Source organism: Pelmatolapia mariae, linkage group LG7 (assembly GCF_036321145.2).
Source record: "Pelmatolapia mariae isolate MD_Pm_ZW linkage group LG7, Pm_UMD_F_2, whole genome shotgun sequence".
In the NCBI taxonomy this organism is placed as follows: domain Eukaryota; kingdom Metazoa; phylum Chordata; class Actinopteri; order Cichliformes; family Cichlidae; genus Pelmatolapia; species Pelmatolapia mariae.
The window spans coordinates 36,394,495-36,413,313 of NC_086233.1; the positions used below are offsets into that span (position 1 = coordinate 36,394,495).

Sequence of the window (18,819 nt, forward strand, 5' to 3'; positions counted from 1 at the left end):
CAGATTAAAAAGATTTTTTTTAAAAAAAGCAATAATTAGAACAGGAATCCTGAAAAAGAAATAAAATTACAACAGCATTATGGAGTTGGAGAGGAATTACAAATAAAAGACATAATAAATCTATGTGATATATTCTAAAATAATAAAGGTAGATTAAAAAAAATATGTTAAGATGAAATTATAATAAAAAATTAATTATAATTATATAGGTATAAGTTTAATTTAATTTAATTATAAGTTTAAAAAAGGGAAATAAGGAAAAATATAACTACAACACAAAAAGGTAAATAATAAAACGAAGAATAAAAATAAATTAATAATTAATAATGACAATAATTAAAATGTAAAATAACAAAATAATTACATTAAAACTATACATTCATATGTAAATAAAAAATTAATATAAATAAAATTTATGATTAAAATATAAAATAACTGAGACATTTTCAATAATAAAAGATAAATAAATAAACAGTCATTACAGTAACAGCAGATCGTGTCTTTCAGTCAGATGACGTTGCTCTGAGGTCACACTCCGGGTCAACGTAAGGAGTAAACGCGCGTGCGTGGCGCTCGTTTGACGCCCGGAGAAAGGGAGAAAGAGAGAGAGAAAGAGAGTCTGAGTTTCGGGTGAGGAGGGGGTGAGGAGGAGGAGAAGGAGGTTTCGAGGTTTTCCTCAGTGCTCGCACGCGCTGGGCTTGCTGAAAGACGCACGAGGCTGCTGCTGGAGTGGATCTAACCGGCGGGAGACGCGCGTGCCGTTACGCACCGGGCAGCTCCGGTGTGTGTCTGTGTGTGTGTGACGAAGAGGAGGAAGAGTAGCGGACAGAGTCACATTGAGCCCGGAAAGTTGGAGTACAGCTGCGGAGTGATCGGGGGCAGCTGATGTTCTGCACCGAGGACAGAGCTCCATCTCCGGGAGAGCCGCTCCGGAGCATGCGCTCCTGCCCGGACTCCCACTCTTCTTCGTCTTCTTCTGCGTCCCTGCCGGGGCTGCTGTGAGCCCAGGAGGGCGGGGTGGGAGCGGGGGTCCCACCGTGTCCGGGGTTCGTGCTCGCGCCACTATGTCGGTGGCAGTCCGCGCGATGTGCGGAGAGATTGAGTGAGAGACCCCGACGCTCAGAGCGAGAAAACCATGACTTCCTGTGGGATTACAGCAGCACGCGACATGATCCTAATCGGCATCGTCTGCCTGCTACTCGTGCTCGGTGAGTACGCCTCCGCTGCCCGCGTGCACGCGCACAGGTGAGGGCAGAGGCTCGGTTTGCGCCTCTGTCAGTCAGCTGGGTCTAAAGATGCTCTCGTGCTCTGAAACACCGAGTAACCGTCAGCAGGAGTACTCGGATACTCACAGAGATACTCCATTACAAGTGAAAATGTTGCAGTGCATGAAGTTAACTTTTTTAAATCTCCGCAGACAAACAGCGCGCACCCTTACCCTCAGACCCATGTACCAGCCGTGACGTGTTAGAATAGTACAGAGTACTGTGTTTACAGAGTACTTGGTGTACAGAGTACTGTGTGTACTCTGCTGTACTTTCCGTTTGGATTTCTATTATGTTTCTATTCAGTGTTTATTGTTCATCAGAGCCATAAAGGAGCATCTTTGTTACATTCAGTAAATGAAGTATCTTCAGGTGCAGTACTCTCTGAGGTACTGCCATTTTATCCCTGACAGGGTGTAGTTATTTGTACTCCTGGGGGTTTGACTACTTCTACACCTCTGCCTTACTGTGAGCTTCTACTAAAAGATGCTGTTACCGTGCTTGATACCAGGACTGAGGACAGCGGGTCTCGGGAACATTCGTTCTGATCCTGAATATTTTAATCTGAACTTTTTACTGCTGCACAAATATCCACATACCCCTGAAAGGTCACATCGTTACCCCGAGGTCCAGTAATTAGCTCTTTGTGTGGCCCGCACCTGTGGGAGCTGTTCCTCTGCCCCTGGTTCTGAGCGCTGGTCTGATGTGTTGCAGCTTGTTGAGGTGGAGCTGTGGGATGGGTGACACAAGCTCGTGGTGCTGGAGCGTTTCTGTCTGCAGTGGAACAAACAGAGTGTGGAGCCGTGTTTTTTCGTGCCACCTTTTTTTTTTTTTTTTGTCTCTGCAGAGTTTAAATGCATGTTTCATGAGAGCAGCACAGGATTTTACCCCACTGTTCCAGCAGGGGGCGCCTGGTGCCCTACTGACCTAGCACCAACCACAGGAAAGTCTGGAGAGTCACCCAGGTTATTTTTTACAGATACAATGTGCAGATGTCCCCTGAAGGCATCGCGTCAGGTGCTGATAAAGTGTGAGATGAGGGGAGCCTGCAGAGTGTCTCACAGCTTCCATCAGTTACTCATCATAGGAGGCTCAGTGAAGGCCAGCTCAGGTCTCAGGCGTCAGTCCCGGTCCAGTCAGCTTAAAGGTGTAGCGTTGTCCACCAGCTCCAGCAGCTCCACTAGCTCCTGTTCTGAGGTGGCTTGGTTCCACAGTGCTCTCCTTAGACCAGGTGCACAGGAAGAGCCTCCTCGAGTGATTGTGAGGATTAAGGAGGACTTCAGGGACCACAGCCTGTGTGGGACATCAGTATTCACTGCAGACCATAGAATTACAGATAAAGATGAGGATGAACCCACAGTAACAGCCTCGTTCATGAATGTTTTCACACGGATTACAAAGAGTTTAGGTTCATGGTTAGTTGAGAGTAACGGGTTAATGGTCCACCTGGCTGTAACAGACAGCTCACCTGTAAGAAACAGCTGCCTCTTCGAGAGGTGGACTTAGCTTTAGTTTTTGCACTGCTCTTCACGTCATCATTGCTGATCTCACCACCTCAAACTCTGGGACGGCCGTCAGTTTCTGAACTGTAAAGCCTTTCAGATGAGAGCTCAAACATCTGCAAGGACAAAAACAAGTTCAGCTCAAGCACCTAATGGTCTTCTTCAAATCCCAGAATCAGGAAGCTCTGAGACACATCTGACAGTTAGAAATGGTCCAAAGATGCTCTCCAGATGTTCTGACTGAAGGATTTTCCTGCTATAACTTTAGACAGAAAGAAAAAACTGAACAGCAGCAATATTTGGAGGGCAGGTTGAGGTATATCAGTCGTTACCTGCAGAGCTGTGGTTAAGCTCGTATGAACACAGAGAAGATGGAGGATAAGGGTGAAAATCTTCCTAAATGAAAGTTCACTTTGAGGTCCCTCAATGGGCAGAAGGCACAAAGAAGATGCCAAACGAACCAAACTTCAGCCGAGAGAATGGGTGAGATGATCCGTCCACAGCATGAGGTCAACCATTCATGGTCTGGATTACTCGCTGTGAAAGCCGTGATCCCCAGCTTCAGGTCCACATGTGAGGTTTCAGGAGCTGTACCAGGGACAAGGAAAATGGCACAGGTCATCACTCAGTGGGTAGAGTTTCTGACGCTCCCTGACCTGCCAGCCTGCTGAGGTCACAGTCAGGGCGTGTCACTGATGCTGACGAGTCTGTGGAGATGCTGATGGTGCTTTCAATCCAGCATTAAGGTGAACAGCTGATTTAGCCTGCAGGAAGCGAATTAAGCCTCCTGCTGTGTGATGAGCTCTCCTCGCTGTTTTAAACATTTCACAGAAGAAACAGAAAAATATAATTTTTTATGTGAACTTCACATCTGCTGAGGTCAGAGAGGCTCTGCATCGATCAGTGTTTGGGTGCCTGTTTGATTTTTGCCTCAAGTGCAGAGTGGGACTATGAATCGCAGAGAAGGAGGAGCGTGCTGCAGCGCTTTCACTTTTACTTTGAAGGAGAACTACAGTGCTTTGCACTTTTATTTTGAAGAACCGCAGCTCTTTGCACTTTTACTTTGAAGGAGAACTATAGCGTTTTGCACTTTTATTTTGAAGAACTGCAGCTCTTTGCACTTTTATTTTGAAGGAGAACTACAGCGCTTTACATTTTTAATTTCGAAGAAGACTATGGTGCTTTGCGCACGCTTCTGTAAGGTGAAGCACTCAAAGACACCAAACAGAGCTGCATGTAGTGTAATAGATTACTTTTACCCTCCTGCCTGGTTTTGTGCCAGTTAACTGTCAGATCGTGTTGTTTGTTGGCGTTCAGCATGTTATGTCTCTAAAATAATGACTCCAGCAGCACACACACACACTTCCTGTTTCTGAAAACCCTTGAAATCCCACGAAACGCACACACCTGCTATCTGCGGCTGCCGACAGGTAAACATTCATTTATCTGGTCCCTGTGATGCTCACTTAATTGGATTCAACTGCATGTTATTGTCTCTGCTGGATGGAAGCTGTTGAACTGCCTGACAAAGGCCACGCTCGGCACAGATGGAGCTGAGTCTGTGCGCCCTGGAGGAGATGTGGAGCCGGATTAGTGTGGGATATTTTCTTGAGGACATCCGCGCGACGCCTTCTAATGTTTCCTGTTTCAGTTTGATATGTTTCTGTCACAGCTGACGGTCGCTGGAACAACAATAACCTACAACAGGAAGACATATATGATATGATGCTCTATGAACACGTGCTGGCTTTATCCTCAGCTTCTTATCAAGAGATCACCTCATCCGAGAAACAGCACTGAGCCTTCAATCTGCAATCCTGAGTCACAGCTGAGAAACTGAGGCAAAGCATACAGACACACCTCCACCTGCACCAGAGGAAAAGCCTGCCTGAGTCTGCAGAGATGCACATTTATCTGACCAACAGTCCCATAAATATTTTGACTTTTAGTTTTAAACAAGCTCTGTTTGAACTGATTAGTTTGAAATGTTAAAGAGATAGAAAAAGATCACAAAGAAGCAATAAGTGACAGTAAACAAGCGCCAAAAACTACAAAGAGACAAAAATATTGGAAAAATATTTAAAAAGACCATAAGCACACACAAAAATGCAACAAAAAGATCATACACGAGAGCAGAGACACACGGTGACTCTAATGAGACACAAAGTGACTGCAAAGAGATAAAATGATCACAAAAGTAAACAGGAAGTGAGTGAAGCTAACACCTCTGTGTCTAACTCCCGCCTTCTCCCTGTTTTCCTGCAGATGTGTGCGTTTGTGACTCGGAGCTCGGTGCCCCTGGCTGGAGGGAACCTCTGGACTGTGTCCGAGCCTCCGAGCTGTGCAACCAGAACAGCCAGTGCAGCTCGCGTTACCGGATCATGCGCCAGTGCCTGTCGGGTGGGGACAAGGAGCGCAGCGCCATGCTGGCCTCCAAGGAGTGCCAGGGGGCGCTGGAGGTGCTGCAGGACTCGCCGCTCTATGACTGCCGCTGCAAGAGAGGCATGAAGAAGGAGCTGCAGTGCCTGCAGAACTACTGGAGCATCCACATGGGCCTGACTGAGGGTAAGCCTCCCGTGCTGGGCCCTATCCAGAGCTAATGAAGCCTCCTGCTGCCGCCGATGGAGCACAGCAGCTTGCTGGTGTTTTTATGTCAGGTCTTCTCTTCACACGTTGAGGTCGTCTGTTGGCCTGGAGGGCAGACAGAAAGTAGAGAAAGTTTTACTTAGTGAGCATTTGCAAACAGCAGGTAAAGACGTGAGAGAGTGCAGGGGAGCAGCCTGAAGTCTGATGTGACAGGAAGTGTGTTTATTCAGGAGAAGCTCAGACATCATCACCAGAGTATGAAGAGATTTGACAGGAATGGGGAATGGATGAGTTACACTGTGTCTGCAGTGCGAGCCCTGCTGTTTTTCATCAGTATAATTTGAATTGGCTGGATTCTTCATGCTCCTCTGGATTGTCAGGGAAGCATCACTGATCCCTCAATCTCTGCAGGTTCTGCGTCTTGGGCAGAGTTGTTTTTTTGGCTGTTTATGTATGATGGACAGTAGACGTAGTGAAATTCTCAGCAGCACGAGCCACGCGGAATCTAATGACGATGGGATCGTGTCTGTGCGGTCAGGTTTGAGAGAATTATTACTGATTGTTTGACAAAATTGCTGCAATCATGTTGATTAGTGGGTGACCTTTAACCTGGGCCAGCTGCTGGTTCAGATCGACTCGTGGTTGTGCTATTTTTTTTAAGATTACTCTTATTTCACCAAACTATTATTTCATTATTGATGCTGGAGTTTTAGGGCCGATATTGATAACCATCCCACCATCTATCTGTCCGTCCATCCAACCATGTGTTCATCAATCTTTGAAGGCGAGCGCCTGGTTTTGGGTCCATGAGGCTTGGTTGGACACCTCCTGAATAACATGGATCTGCTGCTCAGTGAGCCCACCGCCTCAGAGGGACTGGGGTTGGGTGGAGTGTGAGCTGGGCTGTTGACAAAAGTGGGATTGGTGTTTATGGACCCCCAGACTGGACTCAGTTAATGATTTTTAAAATCCAGATGGTAGTTAGCTGTAAATACATGAAGTCAAAGAGTGTTAATTTTATCTATCGGTAAATCTTGTGTAAAGGCTCAGAGTAAAGATGCTTTACTACCATTTAGTTTCTATAATAACAGACAGCTAGCTGTAGCATAGCTTCACAGCATGTATTCGACATGTGACTTCATCACATCCAGGTCAGGTGTATATGAGACACAGTTCATACAGCAGAGCACTGTACCCCAGGCTGCCTGCAGACCCCTACAGCCATCAGTGTGATGGCTGTGGGCGTCAGGCGTCCCTTCCTCTGCCATGTTTCACTGAAATCTGCAAAACCCCAAAACTCTCAGTCCAAATAAACCTGCAGCCACGCTGAGGTTCACCCGGGGCTGTGTTCCAAACTTTGTCAGCTCTGACTTTGTGATTTTACAAAGGGAGGGCGGCGTGTTTGTTTAGCTGTTTGGTTTTCTGCAGAGGAACCTAAAAATGATTTTGATCCTTTTAAAGTGTCCATCGCGAGCGCTCCAGCGGTGCGCCGACAGACGAGCCTCTGTCGGCTTTCCGAGATGCTTCTTTGGGAATTTTAGCACAACAAACGAGCCGCTCACATGAAACGCTCGCTCGCTGCAGAGCTGCTGTGTTCTCAGTCACCTGGATAACGCCTGTGGCTCGTTCACATCCCACTGCCACACACACACGTGCACACGGCCCGTTGGCTGGCCTAGTTTAGGTCTCGGCAGTGGCAGAGCTCATTAAGAGCCTTTGTCTTTGTTCTCTTTTCCATTGAGGATGTCTCTGTAGTGCCAGCAAAGCTAGCAAAGCCTCCACATCACACACACACACACAGGCGCTCACACACACACACTCAACGCTGTGCGGCCACACACAGGCCGTGTGTTTAAGCCTGACAAAGTTGTAATGTACAGAAACACAAACATGCTGTCTGAGACGCAGCAGAGCAAATATCTATACCCACTAACACCGCACGTGGCTTTCCTTCATGCTGTGTTCGTGTGTCTGAGCTCTGCAGTGTGTTTCAGAGTCTTTTTGCATTAAAGCATCACATCTTAACCTGGTGATCAAACATCTTGGTCGCACACAGCTGAAGGTGGACCAGTGAGAAATGCTTTGAGATCCAGAAACAAAGTCATGTGCAGTCCTTAATGATCTTCCAAACCTTTATTATTTCCTCTGCACTGATCTTGTTCACTAAAATCTTTCTTTTAGTGACTTTTAGCTCAAGCTGAACCAACAGTGAATGACTTTTAGGGAGGGGCAAAGGGAGCGTTTGGTTTATTACACAAAATCAAATGAGCTTGCCTTGTTTCCATCATCTCTAAAAGCCAAATTATAATCTGATCAATCCTCTAGCCCTGCTAGAGGCTGATGACCAGAAACACTGAGTTTATTCAAAGGCAGGACCTGAGCGTGAAAATTATGATGCTAGCTGTCACAGAATATGTCCAGTTTGGATCCTGAGAGGAGGTGGAACTGAAAGTCAGTACTCAACTGGGCCCAACTTGCACAAAAGCAGAGGAAAAGGAAACAGGAGCCATGACTTCACACTTAATGGTAAAGCTTGCAGAGTTCAGAAACCATCAAGCTCCCAACACGGAGCTTCAGTAGAGGCGACTGTGCGTCTGAATGACTTGAAAGTATTTGACAGAAGTCGGCCTGTTGCTGTCCTCTTTCAGAAGAGCTGGAAGCCTCCTGGGGAGGTACAGAAGATGGGTGTCCAGGTTTGGTGAGATGTTTGAGGATTACCTGGTTACTTAGCCTGATGATGGACACCTGGATGAACTAGGGTTGGGCGATTGGACGAATATATTGACTATAATTTTTACAGGGGAGATTTATTTATTTATTTGCCCATGAGTAAGTTTGCTAATAATGATGGAGCTAATAGAAGCAGTCAACAGAAAAAAAAGCACCGTTTTAACAGCATCCTCTTTCATCTGTGAGCAAATGCACCCTCCTCAGACTGTGCCCAAATGCTTGTTGATGGAGCTGCAGAAGCTAGTGATCGCCGCATACTCAGCCGGATGGTGAACACGTACATGCTCATGCAAATTAGTCGTGTTTGAGTACTTTGCTCGCACTATACGTCTGCACAAGCGGCACACCACTTTGGTTACATCCTTAGGTTTACCTCTTTCATCTGGTTTAAAGCCAAAGAAATCCCAAATTGGCGACTTTATATTTTTTTTAGTGCTGTCAGCGCTGACTAACGCGATTAATAATTAACCCATCTGGAGGGTTAATTGTTAATCCGACGCTACTGAGTCAAAATCCCTGAAATGTCTCTGTCAATGCATTTCAGGCAGTTTGTCCAAAGTTTGTTCATTCTGCACTCCAGATGGGTTGAAAGCGTTAAAAATTTTAATCGTGTTAATCGTGTTAATCGTGATGACCGCGTTAACGCTGACAGCCCTAATTTTTTGGGGGAAATTAGTTCATCCATGTTTGGACTTCTTCTGTGTTGTAAATGTGCAAATCAGTCCGTGCATGATTACATTGCTCCACCCATCAAAAAGTCTGCGAATATATCGCCCATGGTCGATTATTGGACTGACGATTGTGGGTTGGAAAATTTTTACATATTGCCCAACCCTAGGATGAACTGGTGAGGTCCTGGTTTGGGTTACCATGGTGACTGCACACAGTTTGTTTTTGAAGAAGTTATTTGGTAACCAGTGGAGTGTGTTTATTATAAGATACCTCATCTGTCCATGTGATGTAACTTGCACCAGCTCAGTTATTTAATGTCCCATCTTCCTCCCCTCCCCGAGCCTGGTTCTGCTGGAGGTTTCTTCCTGTTAAAAGGGAGTTTTTCCTTCATGTTGTTGCCAAAGTACTTCCTCACATGGGGTCATGTGATTGTTGGGATTTTTCTGTAATCCTGTAGGGTCTTTACCTTACAGTATTAAAACACCTTGAGGTGACTGTTTTTCTTGGTGCTATATATAAAATTGAAAATAAAATTGAATTGAATCAATAGTTATGTTTTTTAGTGGCTATGAGGGATGATGATCCTACAAAGCTGTCGCATCAGAGGCTACAGTCCTCTCCAAACCTTGAACAAGGTGACAACTCAAAGTTAAAAACTCAAACAGTGTTTGTGCACTTTTAGCTAATGAGCAGGATTTCAAGGGTGCAGGTAAATGGCTTGATGTGGCGCGCAGCCTTGAGTCATGAATCTTAAAAATGATTTGAACATGGCAGCAGTCTGTGCAGATTGCTACGAACGTCAGCGTGACTACAAAGAAGCTTTAAAAGGTTTCTCACAGGAAAGTTCATCTGCTGCTCGCTTAATTACATCCTGCTTCTGATGGGTTTATAGAAATTGTGCTCCTGCAGTTTTGGCTTCCAGCTATATTTTTCTTTCATGTGACACTGAACAAAAGATTTTCTCTTGCACTGTTTGTCTCGTTCATGCATGACGGGCAGGAGGGGATGTGTTGGCTTTTCAGCTTAAAACTTATAATAGAAGTCAGGAGGAAGAACAGGTGAGACTGAAAAGACTCCGAAGTTTCTCCCAGTACGAGGTTCAGCCTGTGTTTATGTGCCTGGAGAGCCTGGATTTAGGAGAGAGGTTCAAAACTCAGAGCTGTGGTCATCAGAGGAGCCAGTCTTTAACTACATAATGATAATAATAATAATAATAAAAAGAAGAACAACAACAAAAATGTCACTAAGAAATAATGATAATAATGATAGTAATAATAATAATACTACAAATTTTACAATGACTGTTACATCACACACACAGAAAATCTACAAACACAGGAGTGAAACTAAAGTGTGCAGCAGACATCCAGTTTGAGATCTTTAATCTACTCTTAGGTTTTTAATCTGATTCATGTTAAAATTAGTTCTCGGTCTCAAACTTGGTCTTTAGTCTGATTTTCATTCTTACACGTTTAATCCAGTCTAAAGTTTTTAACCAAGTCTTTATGTGTTATTCTGGCCTAAATCATCATCAGTAAATTCCAACCTAATCAGGATTAGTCCTGTCAGATTATTGGATTTTTGGCTGCTAATAAAAAATAAACCTTGAAACTAACACACAACGAAATGTCTTTTGTTTTGGAAATGAGAGGTTGGGGTCGCTGAGGGCCTCACGGAGATCATCTAGTCCTTAGTGTTACATTTAGACCTGAGTCTTGTCTTTAGGCCTAATTCTGTAAATTTCAGTCTAATCTCTGCTCACTGCTGGGCTCAGCGCTGTGTTCAGGAGACCTTCCAGACATTTCTACATATTTCCGTGAAGGGTTTTCCTCTCGAGGCTGCAATGCTTCCACCAAGGAGGTTATTTGTGTGTTTTTAGTCGAAGATTTACTTTAATTGTTATTAAAGTTCATGTAGAGGGGCGAAGACTCGGTCACTGTGTGATGCTAACTTTCAGAAATAATGCTGCCACATCCTCTCTGAGTGCGTCTTCAGTCCTGAATGTAGTCTTTAATATGTGATGAAGTCTTTACTTGTCATTGTATTTCTGAGGGTTTATTGTTTAGTTTATTGCCTCACTGTGGTTTTGGTTTCTGTACCGAGCCCACCTGCGTTCCAGCAACAGCCTGTAATCGTTTCTTTTCTTCCAAATATTTTTGTTCAGAGCACAGAAAGAGAAAAGAGTCAGAAGTGAAATGGTTGAATATGTTTGCAGATAACTGTCTCTGAAATACCAGCATGCTCTGGAAATGTGTTTAAATTGCTAATTACACGTAGTTCACTCCTGCGTGACGCTGCTTTCATAGTCTGATACAGAGTCTTTCACTTAGTCTTAAATATGGTCTTTGTGAGTCACTTGAGTAAATCAGCAGCCTGTGGCTTAATTAGGAGAGCTGTGATTGACGGCAGCATCCAGGTTTCACTTTGCAGACTCTCCAGTGCGTCTCTCTGCCCGGCAGATCCTCCGAGAGCTGCCGGGAAGGTGTTGAAGGGAAGGGTGGAAATGAGTAATGAGCTGAGGGACAGAAAATTGGTTGTGGGTGGAGAGTGCCGAGTCCAGAGACGGAGGACTGGAGTCTTTCCTGAAAGCTTTTCCTCTGGCATTCTTTTCATTATTCGTTCTTTGAGGGCTGCAGAGGAAACACTCACCCAGGAGGAACAAAGTGGGGTGACAGAGACTCTCAGAGGTTTCCTCCCACCTGTTATTATGTGCACTGTGAATGTGAAGGAGGTGAGTGGAAGCACCTTAATAGGAGAAGGAAACTTACAAATTATCAGAAATTGAGGCAGAGAATAAAAACCTGGATATGGTTAGAGATGCTGAATAAATCTATTACCACAGTAGCTATGATGATGACGACTGTGATGTCACCATGACTCACCTGTGGAAAGACCTGCATCATCTGTTGGTTTAACATTTTGCCTGTCATTCTGTTAATATATTTCTTTATTTTATTTACACTGAATTAAGGTGGACTGATGATTGAGGATTTCATCACTTGGCCTGCAACACACATCTGTTCGCAAGACATAGCTATAGTTGCACACATTACAAAACCATGGCAAAGCTAATCAGGTTACCAGGAATGGGTTTCCATCTGTGAGCTCTTGCTTGTCAGGTGAACGTGTAAAGCACTAGTCTACGGAGGCCTGATGGTATCAGATTTTTGAGTAGGATTATTTCAGGTGGTCAGGTATGACTAGAAGGTGAAATGTGATTTAATTCTCTGAGAGCTACAAGAGCATCCTCTTGGTGGGCACCAGTGAGTGGACCCGCAGTTGTTCTATCATAAAGGTAATATAGAATGGTAAACAATCATCACGTCTTTAAACAGAAAACACCATTCAGCTTTTCCATCTGAGATGCAGTGATGATGACTGTAAGCCGGGGCCCGAGGGCAGAAGGATAAACAGCATCGAGGGCCTTAAGAGCGGCTGCAGAGGCATGCCTATAAATCGTATCGCCATAATCCAGAACAGAGAGAAAAATGGCCTTAGCTACTTTTTTCTGGAAAACATAGGGAGGTTAGTTCGTTACAAAACAACACACGTCTGAGCTCCATCATTTTATTTTGTTTGCTTCCCTCATGGCTCTCATGGCACTTTTGCCTTGGACCAGACGTTCACAGATTTCTTTCCTGCAGACCTTTGTTTGACCCAGAATAATGTCCTGCTCATTGGTAGTAGCTTGAACCAGATTGGCTAAAGCAGAGGTACCCAAGGTGTGGGGCCCGCCCCCTAGGGGGGGGGGCGCAGAGCTATTACAGGGGGGGCGTGGTATGAAAAGAGAAAAAAAAAAAAGAACGCTTGGACACTGCTAGCATAATGAACAGATTTTTGACGGGGCTCCCACACAAACGCAAAGCAGGAGATGAAGCATCGCCAAATATGTTTCCAAACCAACCTCCTTCCAAGCCAAAGACTAGAAAATATGATGAAGCATATCTTCCCTTTGGCTTCACCTGCACAAGTGCCAAGGTAGGTCTCTGTGATAGAATTAGTTTTCCCTGCATTGGAAGCACGCGCTGGGCTCTCCAAATCACGGACAAACTGTATCCCACATTTTTTATTTTTAGTTCACAAACACTTCTTGTAATAAATAACTACTCCTGACATTTTGGAGATGTTCACCCTTTATACAGTAAAATTACAGTGGGATACAAATAATATCAGGCTGATCCTGCCACAATTTGTTCCCCCTGTCCAAATCACAGTATCCCACAGTTGTTTATGTTTTTAAACCCATTTTGCACAGAGAGGCATTTTTGAAAAATGTATTGATAGCAATGTTGAATATTACACAGGAAAAAACAACTACACTTAAAATAATGACACCGTGGCGCCTCTGCCTTTCTAAATGGAGGGACAGTAACTGCGTGTGTGTATTTGTAAGCGTGTAAAAACTGAAGATTAACAGTAACAGTATTTTGTCTCTATCTGCCATTCTGCAATTCATCTCATGTAAACAATAACGTGGCGCACAGCGTGACGTGAAAAAAGGCACATACCTTTGACGTTGCGTGACGAACTCTGTATTCCTCGTCCACACGTAAACGCAAAAACTGAGTTTTAAAAAATCGCCGTTTTCGTTTTTTCGAAACGCCGTTTACGTGTGGACGAAAGGCCCAAACGCATAGAATCAGCTGCATTTTCACAAATACCATGTAGGTGTGGACGTAGTGTAAAAGAATTAGTAGTTTATTTCATTGCTACGTGTAATTTATTGCAGTTTACTCGTATTTGCTTAATTGTTCACTAAATGTTTGAGGTGTGAAATAAACCGCGATGGAGTTTATTTCACACCTCAAAATATAGGTGTGTGTGTGGTTAGGTGGTGGGAGGGCGCGAAGATTTTTCTTGTAATACAAAGGGGGGCCTAACAAAAAATGTTTGGGAACCACTGGGCTAAAGTATCAAAAAGTTTACCTCAGGTCCCACTACGGTTGGGCAATATGTAAAAATTTTCCAAGCGACAATTGTCAGTCCAATAACCGAGGATAGGCAATATATTCGCGCATGTGCAGACTTTTTGATGGGAGGAGCAATGTAATCATGCACGGACTGATTTCTGTGTTTGGACAAACTAATTGCCAAATTTCACACTGGAGGAAAAGGCTCAGATAGAAATGGACTGTTATCTCAGCAAGGAGGTCATAAACGGAGAAGACGATCCACTGGCTTGGTGGAAAAGGCATGAAAAATGTTTCCCATTGATGTCACACATGGTACGGAAATATCTGCGTATACCAGCCACAAGGAAACCTTCAGAACGCGTCTTTCAACACCACCTATTGTTAACCACCTGCACACACTGCCAAAACCCGATAAAGTAAACATGCTCGTTTTCCTGTCAAATATGTCACAAACGGTTGCGGGGACACAACGGGCTGGAGAGCACCGGCTTGACCTGGGACAAATGAAACACGTTATGAATGCGCATGTTGCGCGGTAACTTGAGGTGAACAGACACAGGGTTAACAATGGCGTCTATGGCAAAAGGGCCAATGAACTGGGTTGACAGTTTTTTAGATTCGACCCATAGTGGCACAAAGCGAGTAGACAGCCATACCTGTTGTCCCACAGCATACGCCGGGGCTGGCGTCTGACGGTGGTCAGCGAGCGCCTTGTTCCGTTCTTTAGTGCGGAGTAGGGCGGCTCGAGTCGCACGCCAGGCACGGCGGCACCTACGGCCTGTGAGCCTGCACAGAAGGAACGGTGTGTTCACCTTCGATTGCAGGAAGCAAAGGCGGTTGGTATCCCAGGGATGCTTCAAAAGGAGACTTGCCCGTGGCGGTGGAGGTGTGGCTGTTATGCGCGTATTCAATCCACGGAAGCTGTTCACTCCAGGTCGATTGGTTATGGGAGGCGACACAGCGGAGGGCAGCCTCAAGCTCCTGGTTAGCTTGCTCAGATTGTCCATTACTCTGTGGGTGAAACCCGGAAGAGAGACTGGCCTTTGCTCCCAGAGCGGCGCAGAACTCCCTCCACACTAGGAACGTAAACTGCGGCCCTCTGTCCAAGACGACATCCTCGGGGATCCCGTGGAGCCTGAACACGTGGGCGGTGAGGAGCCGAGCTGTCTCCAGGGCCGTGGGAAGTTTTGGAAGGGCGACGAAATGAGCGGCTTTGGAGAAATGGTCAACAATGGTAAGTATTGCGGTGTTACCTGAAGAGGGCGGTAATCCAGTGATGAAATCCAGGGAGATATGTGACCATGGGCGAGCCGGTGTGCGGAGAGGCTGAAGAAGGCCCGGGGGAGGACGGTTGGAAAGTTTATTCTGGGCGCACGTAGAACAGGCTGACACATATTCCCTGGTATCCTTTGTTATAGTGGGGCACCAAAAGTAGCGTCGGAGGAAGGATACAGTGCGGAGGACCCCCGGGTGGCATGAGAAATGGGCGGTGTGAGCCCACTGGAGAACTTGAGGGTGAACAGATGTAGGAATGAAGAGACGGCCGGACGGGCCGGTTCCCGGGTCCGGCTCAGATTCTTGTGCCTCCTGGATGAGCGACTCGATCTCCCATGAAACTGCCCCAATAACACAGGCGGACGGGAAGATGGGTCCAGGGTCCGATTCCTCCTCCGTGCTGGCGAACTGCCGGGAAAGGGCGTCCGGCTTCACATTCCGTGACCTCGGCCTGTAGGTGATAGTGAAATCAAAGCGGGTAAAAAACAAACCCCACCTGGCCTGCCGGGAGTTGAGGCGTCTGGCTGAACGAAGGTACTCCAGGTTCTTATGATCTGTCCACATGATGAATGGCTGCGCTGCTCCCTCCAACCAGTGCCTCCACTCCTTAGGGCGAGCTTGATGGCCAGTAGTTCCCAGTCTCCGATGTCATAATTACATTCTGCGGGAGAGAGGTGGCAAGAGTAGAAGGCACATGGGTGGAGCTTACCATCCTCCTGCTCGGACAGGACCGCTCCCACTCCGGAGTCCGATGCATCCATCTCCACAATAAACTGCCGGGTGAGGTCCGGTTGACGCGCTGGGCGCTGTAGAAAACCTCTCCTTGAGCAGGGTGAAGACATGCTGCGCAGCGGAATCCCACTGGAAAGAAACTGTGGGAGAAGTAAGTTTAGTGAGTGGGAGAGTGATTCTACTGAAATCACTAATGAATTGCCTGTAAAAGTTTGCAAATCCCAAAAAACGTTGCAGCTGCCGACGATTTGGAGGGTCGGTCCTTAAGTTCCCCCTCTCGATGATATAGCCCAGAAAAACCATCGAGGTCACGTGGAGCTTGCACTTTTCCCCCTTCACAAAGAGCCGGTTCTCCAGAAGGCATTTGAGGACCTGCCTCACGTGAACTTGGTGCTCCGCAAGCATCTTTGAAAAGATAAGCATGTCATCCAGGTACACAAAAACACAACGGTTGACAAAGTCACAGAGCACATCATTAACCATGGCTTGGAACACTGCGGGAGCATTGGTTAGACCAAAAGGCATCACGAGGTATTCAAAGTGGCCCAAGTGGGTGTTGAATGCAGTTTTCCACTCATCCCCCTCCCTGATGCGCACCAGATGGTAAGCATTGCGCAAATCCAGCTTGCTAAAAACAGTTATGCCTTGAAGCAGCTCAAAGGCGGAGGAAAGCAACGGCAAAGGATACTTGTTTTTCACAGTGATCTGGTTCAGGCCCCGATAATCTATGCACGGCCGCAGAGACTTATCCTTTTTAGCCACAAAGAAAAACTTGACCGTGACAGGTGAAGAGGAAGGGCGAATCAAGCCTGCCGCGAGCGACTCCGTGATGTAGCGCTCCATGGCATCTCTCTCGGGCCGGGAGAGGCTGTACAGCCGGCTGGACTGCAACGGGGCTGAGGGGAGGAGATCGATAGCGCAATCGTACGGGTGGTGGGGGGGAGGGACCGCGCCCGATCTTTACAAAACACGTCCGGCAAGTCGTGGTAAAACCGCGGGACCGCTGAAAGGTCCGGGGAGTCGAGCGGAGCATTAGTGGGCTGTGGCAAGATGGGTGGAGTGGCGGCCCGGAGGCAAAGCATTGACACTCCATCCCATTATTCCCCCTTTCTCCCAGTCTATGTGCGGGTTGTGGAGCACAAGCCAGGGGTGGCCTAACACTAGTGGGGTGAGTGGTGGCTTAAATGCAAAAAAACAAACTCTCTCTGTGTGATTGCCTGAAAGGGAGGGAGAGAGAGGCTCTGAAACATGGGTAATGACCTGACAGTGCGTGAACACGGAGGGGGTTCGGCAGTGACTCTAGTGTGATGTTCAGTTTAGCGGCGAGCGAGGTGTCAATGAAATTCTGCTCCGCCCCAGAATCGATAAGAACTGAGAAAGAATGGGACACAGTCTGAACACATAGTTTAGCAGGCAAAAGGAGTCTGGGGAGAGGACTCTCGCTCGACAGATCGCCCACTAGTACCCTCTCTATTACTGGTGGGTGCGCCCTTTTGCCAGTGCTGGGCAGGAGGAAACTGAGTGACCCTTGCGGCCGCAATAAACGCACTCACCGGTGGCGAAACGGCGTTGGCGTTTCATGGGCGAAAGCCGTGAGCGTCCCAGCTGCATGGGCTCCTCCTCCTCTTCACTGGCGTCAGATTCGCGCGCCCACGAGCCGCTGTGGAAGGTCCGTGAAGCCCCAGAGGTTCATAACGGGAGGGTGCGTGTGAACTCCAGTGCGCGCGTACTCGATTGTCCACTCGAATACACAGGGTCATGAGAGCATCTAGGGAGGAAGGCAATTCACGAAGCATCAGTTCATTTTTGAGTTCATCAATAATGTTAATCAGTAAAGCACTCTTGAGTGGCTTTTCCCCCCATTTCATCTGCTCAGCCAAAGTGGAAGAGAGCATAGAAAAATTGGCCATGCTCCTCTTACCTGGTTTGAGAGCGAGTAAGCGTTGGCCAGCGGCGGCTGCAGTGGACTTTTTGTCAAACACATTTTAAAATTTATCAAGGAAGTCAGAAAAGGACATTTCAGGGGTAGCGTGAAGCACTGCTTGCGCCCAGGTCAGTGCGCGATAATGGAGTAACTGGACAATATAAGCAATTTTAGCACCATCACTAGAAAAAACTTGCGGCTGCTGACGAAACTGGAGGGAACATTGAGTGAGGAAACCAGTGCATTTACCAAGTTCTCCAGAAAAAGCCCTAGGTGTAGGGAGAAATCTGTCTAATAGAACAGGTGTAGGAGCTGGTGGTGTGGCACTTACGACTGGTGCTGGCGTCTCCTGTGGGGGTGCGGCGGCGGGTGGATTCACCGCCAGAGGTGTTTGCTGGGCCACAGCCTGCGTGAGGTTTGCAAGCTCACCTCGAATGTGGATAAACATTTGCTCCTGACGCTCCAGCATCGCTGCCAATGTGGCGAGAGTGGGGGTCGAGGTCGCTGAATCTGCTGAGTCCATTTTTGTGGCTGGATGATTCTGTCACAAACTGTTGCAGGGACTCAAGCGCAGAGCAGGTTGTCAGTTCCAAACACAGAGTTTATTTACAAACACCAAGTGCAGAATATATACAGTGGGGGAAAATCCGGGGTTCCGAGGGTCCAAGGGAAAGGTCCAGGGGAAAACTCTCTTGCACTCGTTCTCTTCTCCTATACTCCAACACACACACGTCCACACAGCGGGGAGGTCACGGGTCCGGGGGGGAAACTATCACACAGGAAAGGCAGGTTACACAAAGTCACGAATCTTACACAAGCTAACGTTCACAAGAGCTAGAGAGGATCACTAATGTGTCTCGCGCAATCATCCAGTGATGAGAAGGTCTGTGTCCCAGCCTTAAATGGTAGACACATAATGGCAACACAATAGTGAACAGGTGTGTGGGCCAAGAGCGGGAGACCGCAGTGAGCTCCGCCCAGGCAGAGCGGCGAAGGAGAAAGAGCAAAACAAAAACACATGTAGCCTTGCGGGGCTGGCTGGGCAGACACGGGGACCATGACAGTACCCACCCCTCAACTGGAGCCTCCCGGCGACCCACCAGGCTTACCTGGATGCCTAGGATGGAATAATTTATAAGTTTTGTTTGGAGGGAATATTTTACCTTCTTTTCTTGTTTGTTTCAGTATTAACATAGCTACTTTTTGGATTATTCATTTAT

The 18,819-nt window shown here is 46.7% G+C and overlaps 1 protein-coding gene across 2 annotated transcripts in view; it reads left to right on the plus strand.

Annotated features, from left to right (window-relative positions):
* The first annotated feature begins 505 nt into the window (after positions 1-505).
* The window catches only part of gfra2b (GDNF family receptor alpha 2b), a 128,199-nt gene continuing 109,885 nt past the window's right edge, over positions 506-18,819 (plus strand). For both annotated transcript variants that reach the window (XR_010094353.1, XM_063478934.1), the window contains exons 1-2: positions 506-1,208; positions 5,033-5,332. Coding sequence is in view for 1 of the 2 variants with exons in the window: in XM_063478934.1 (XP_063335004.1) it covers positions 1,136-1,208; positions 5,033-5,332 (373 nt within the window). In the remaining variant the exon portion in view is untranslated. The remainder of the gene's footprint in view (positions 1,209-5,032; positions 5,333-18,819) is intronic.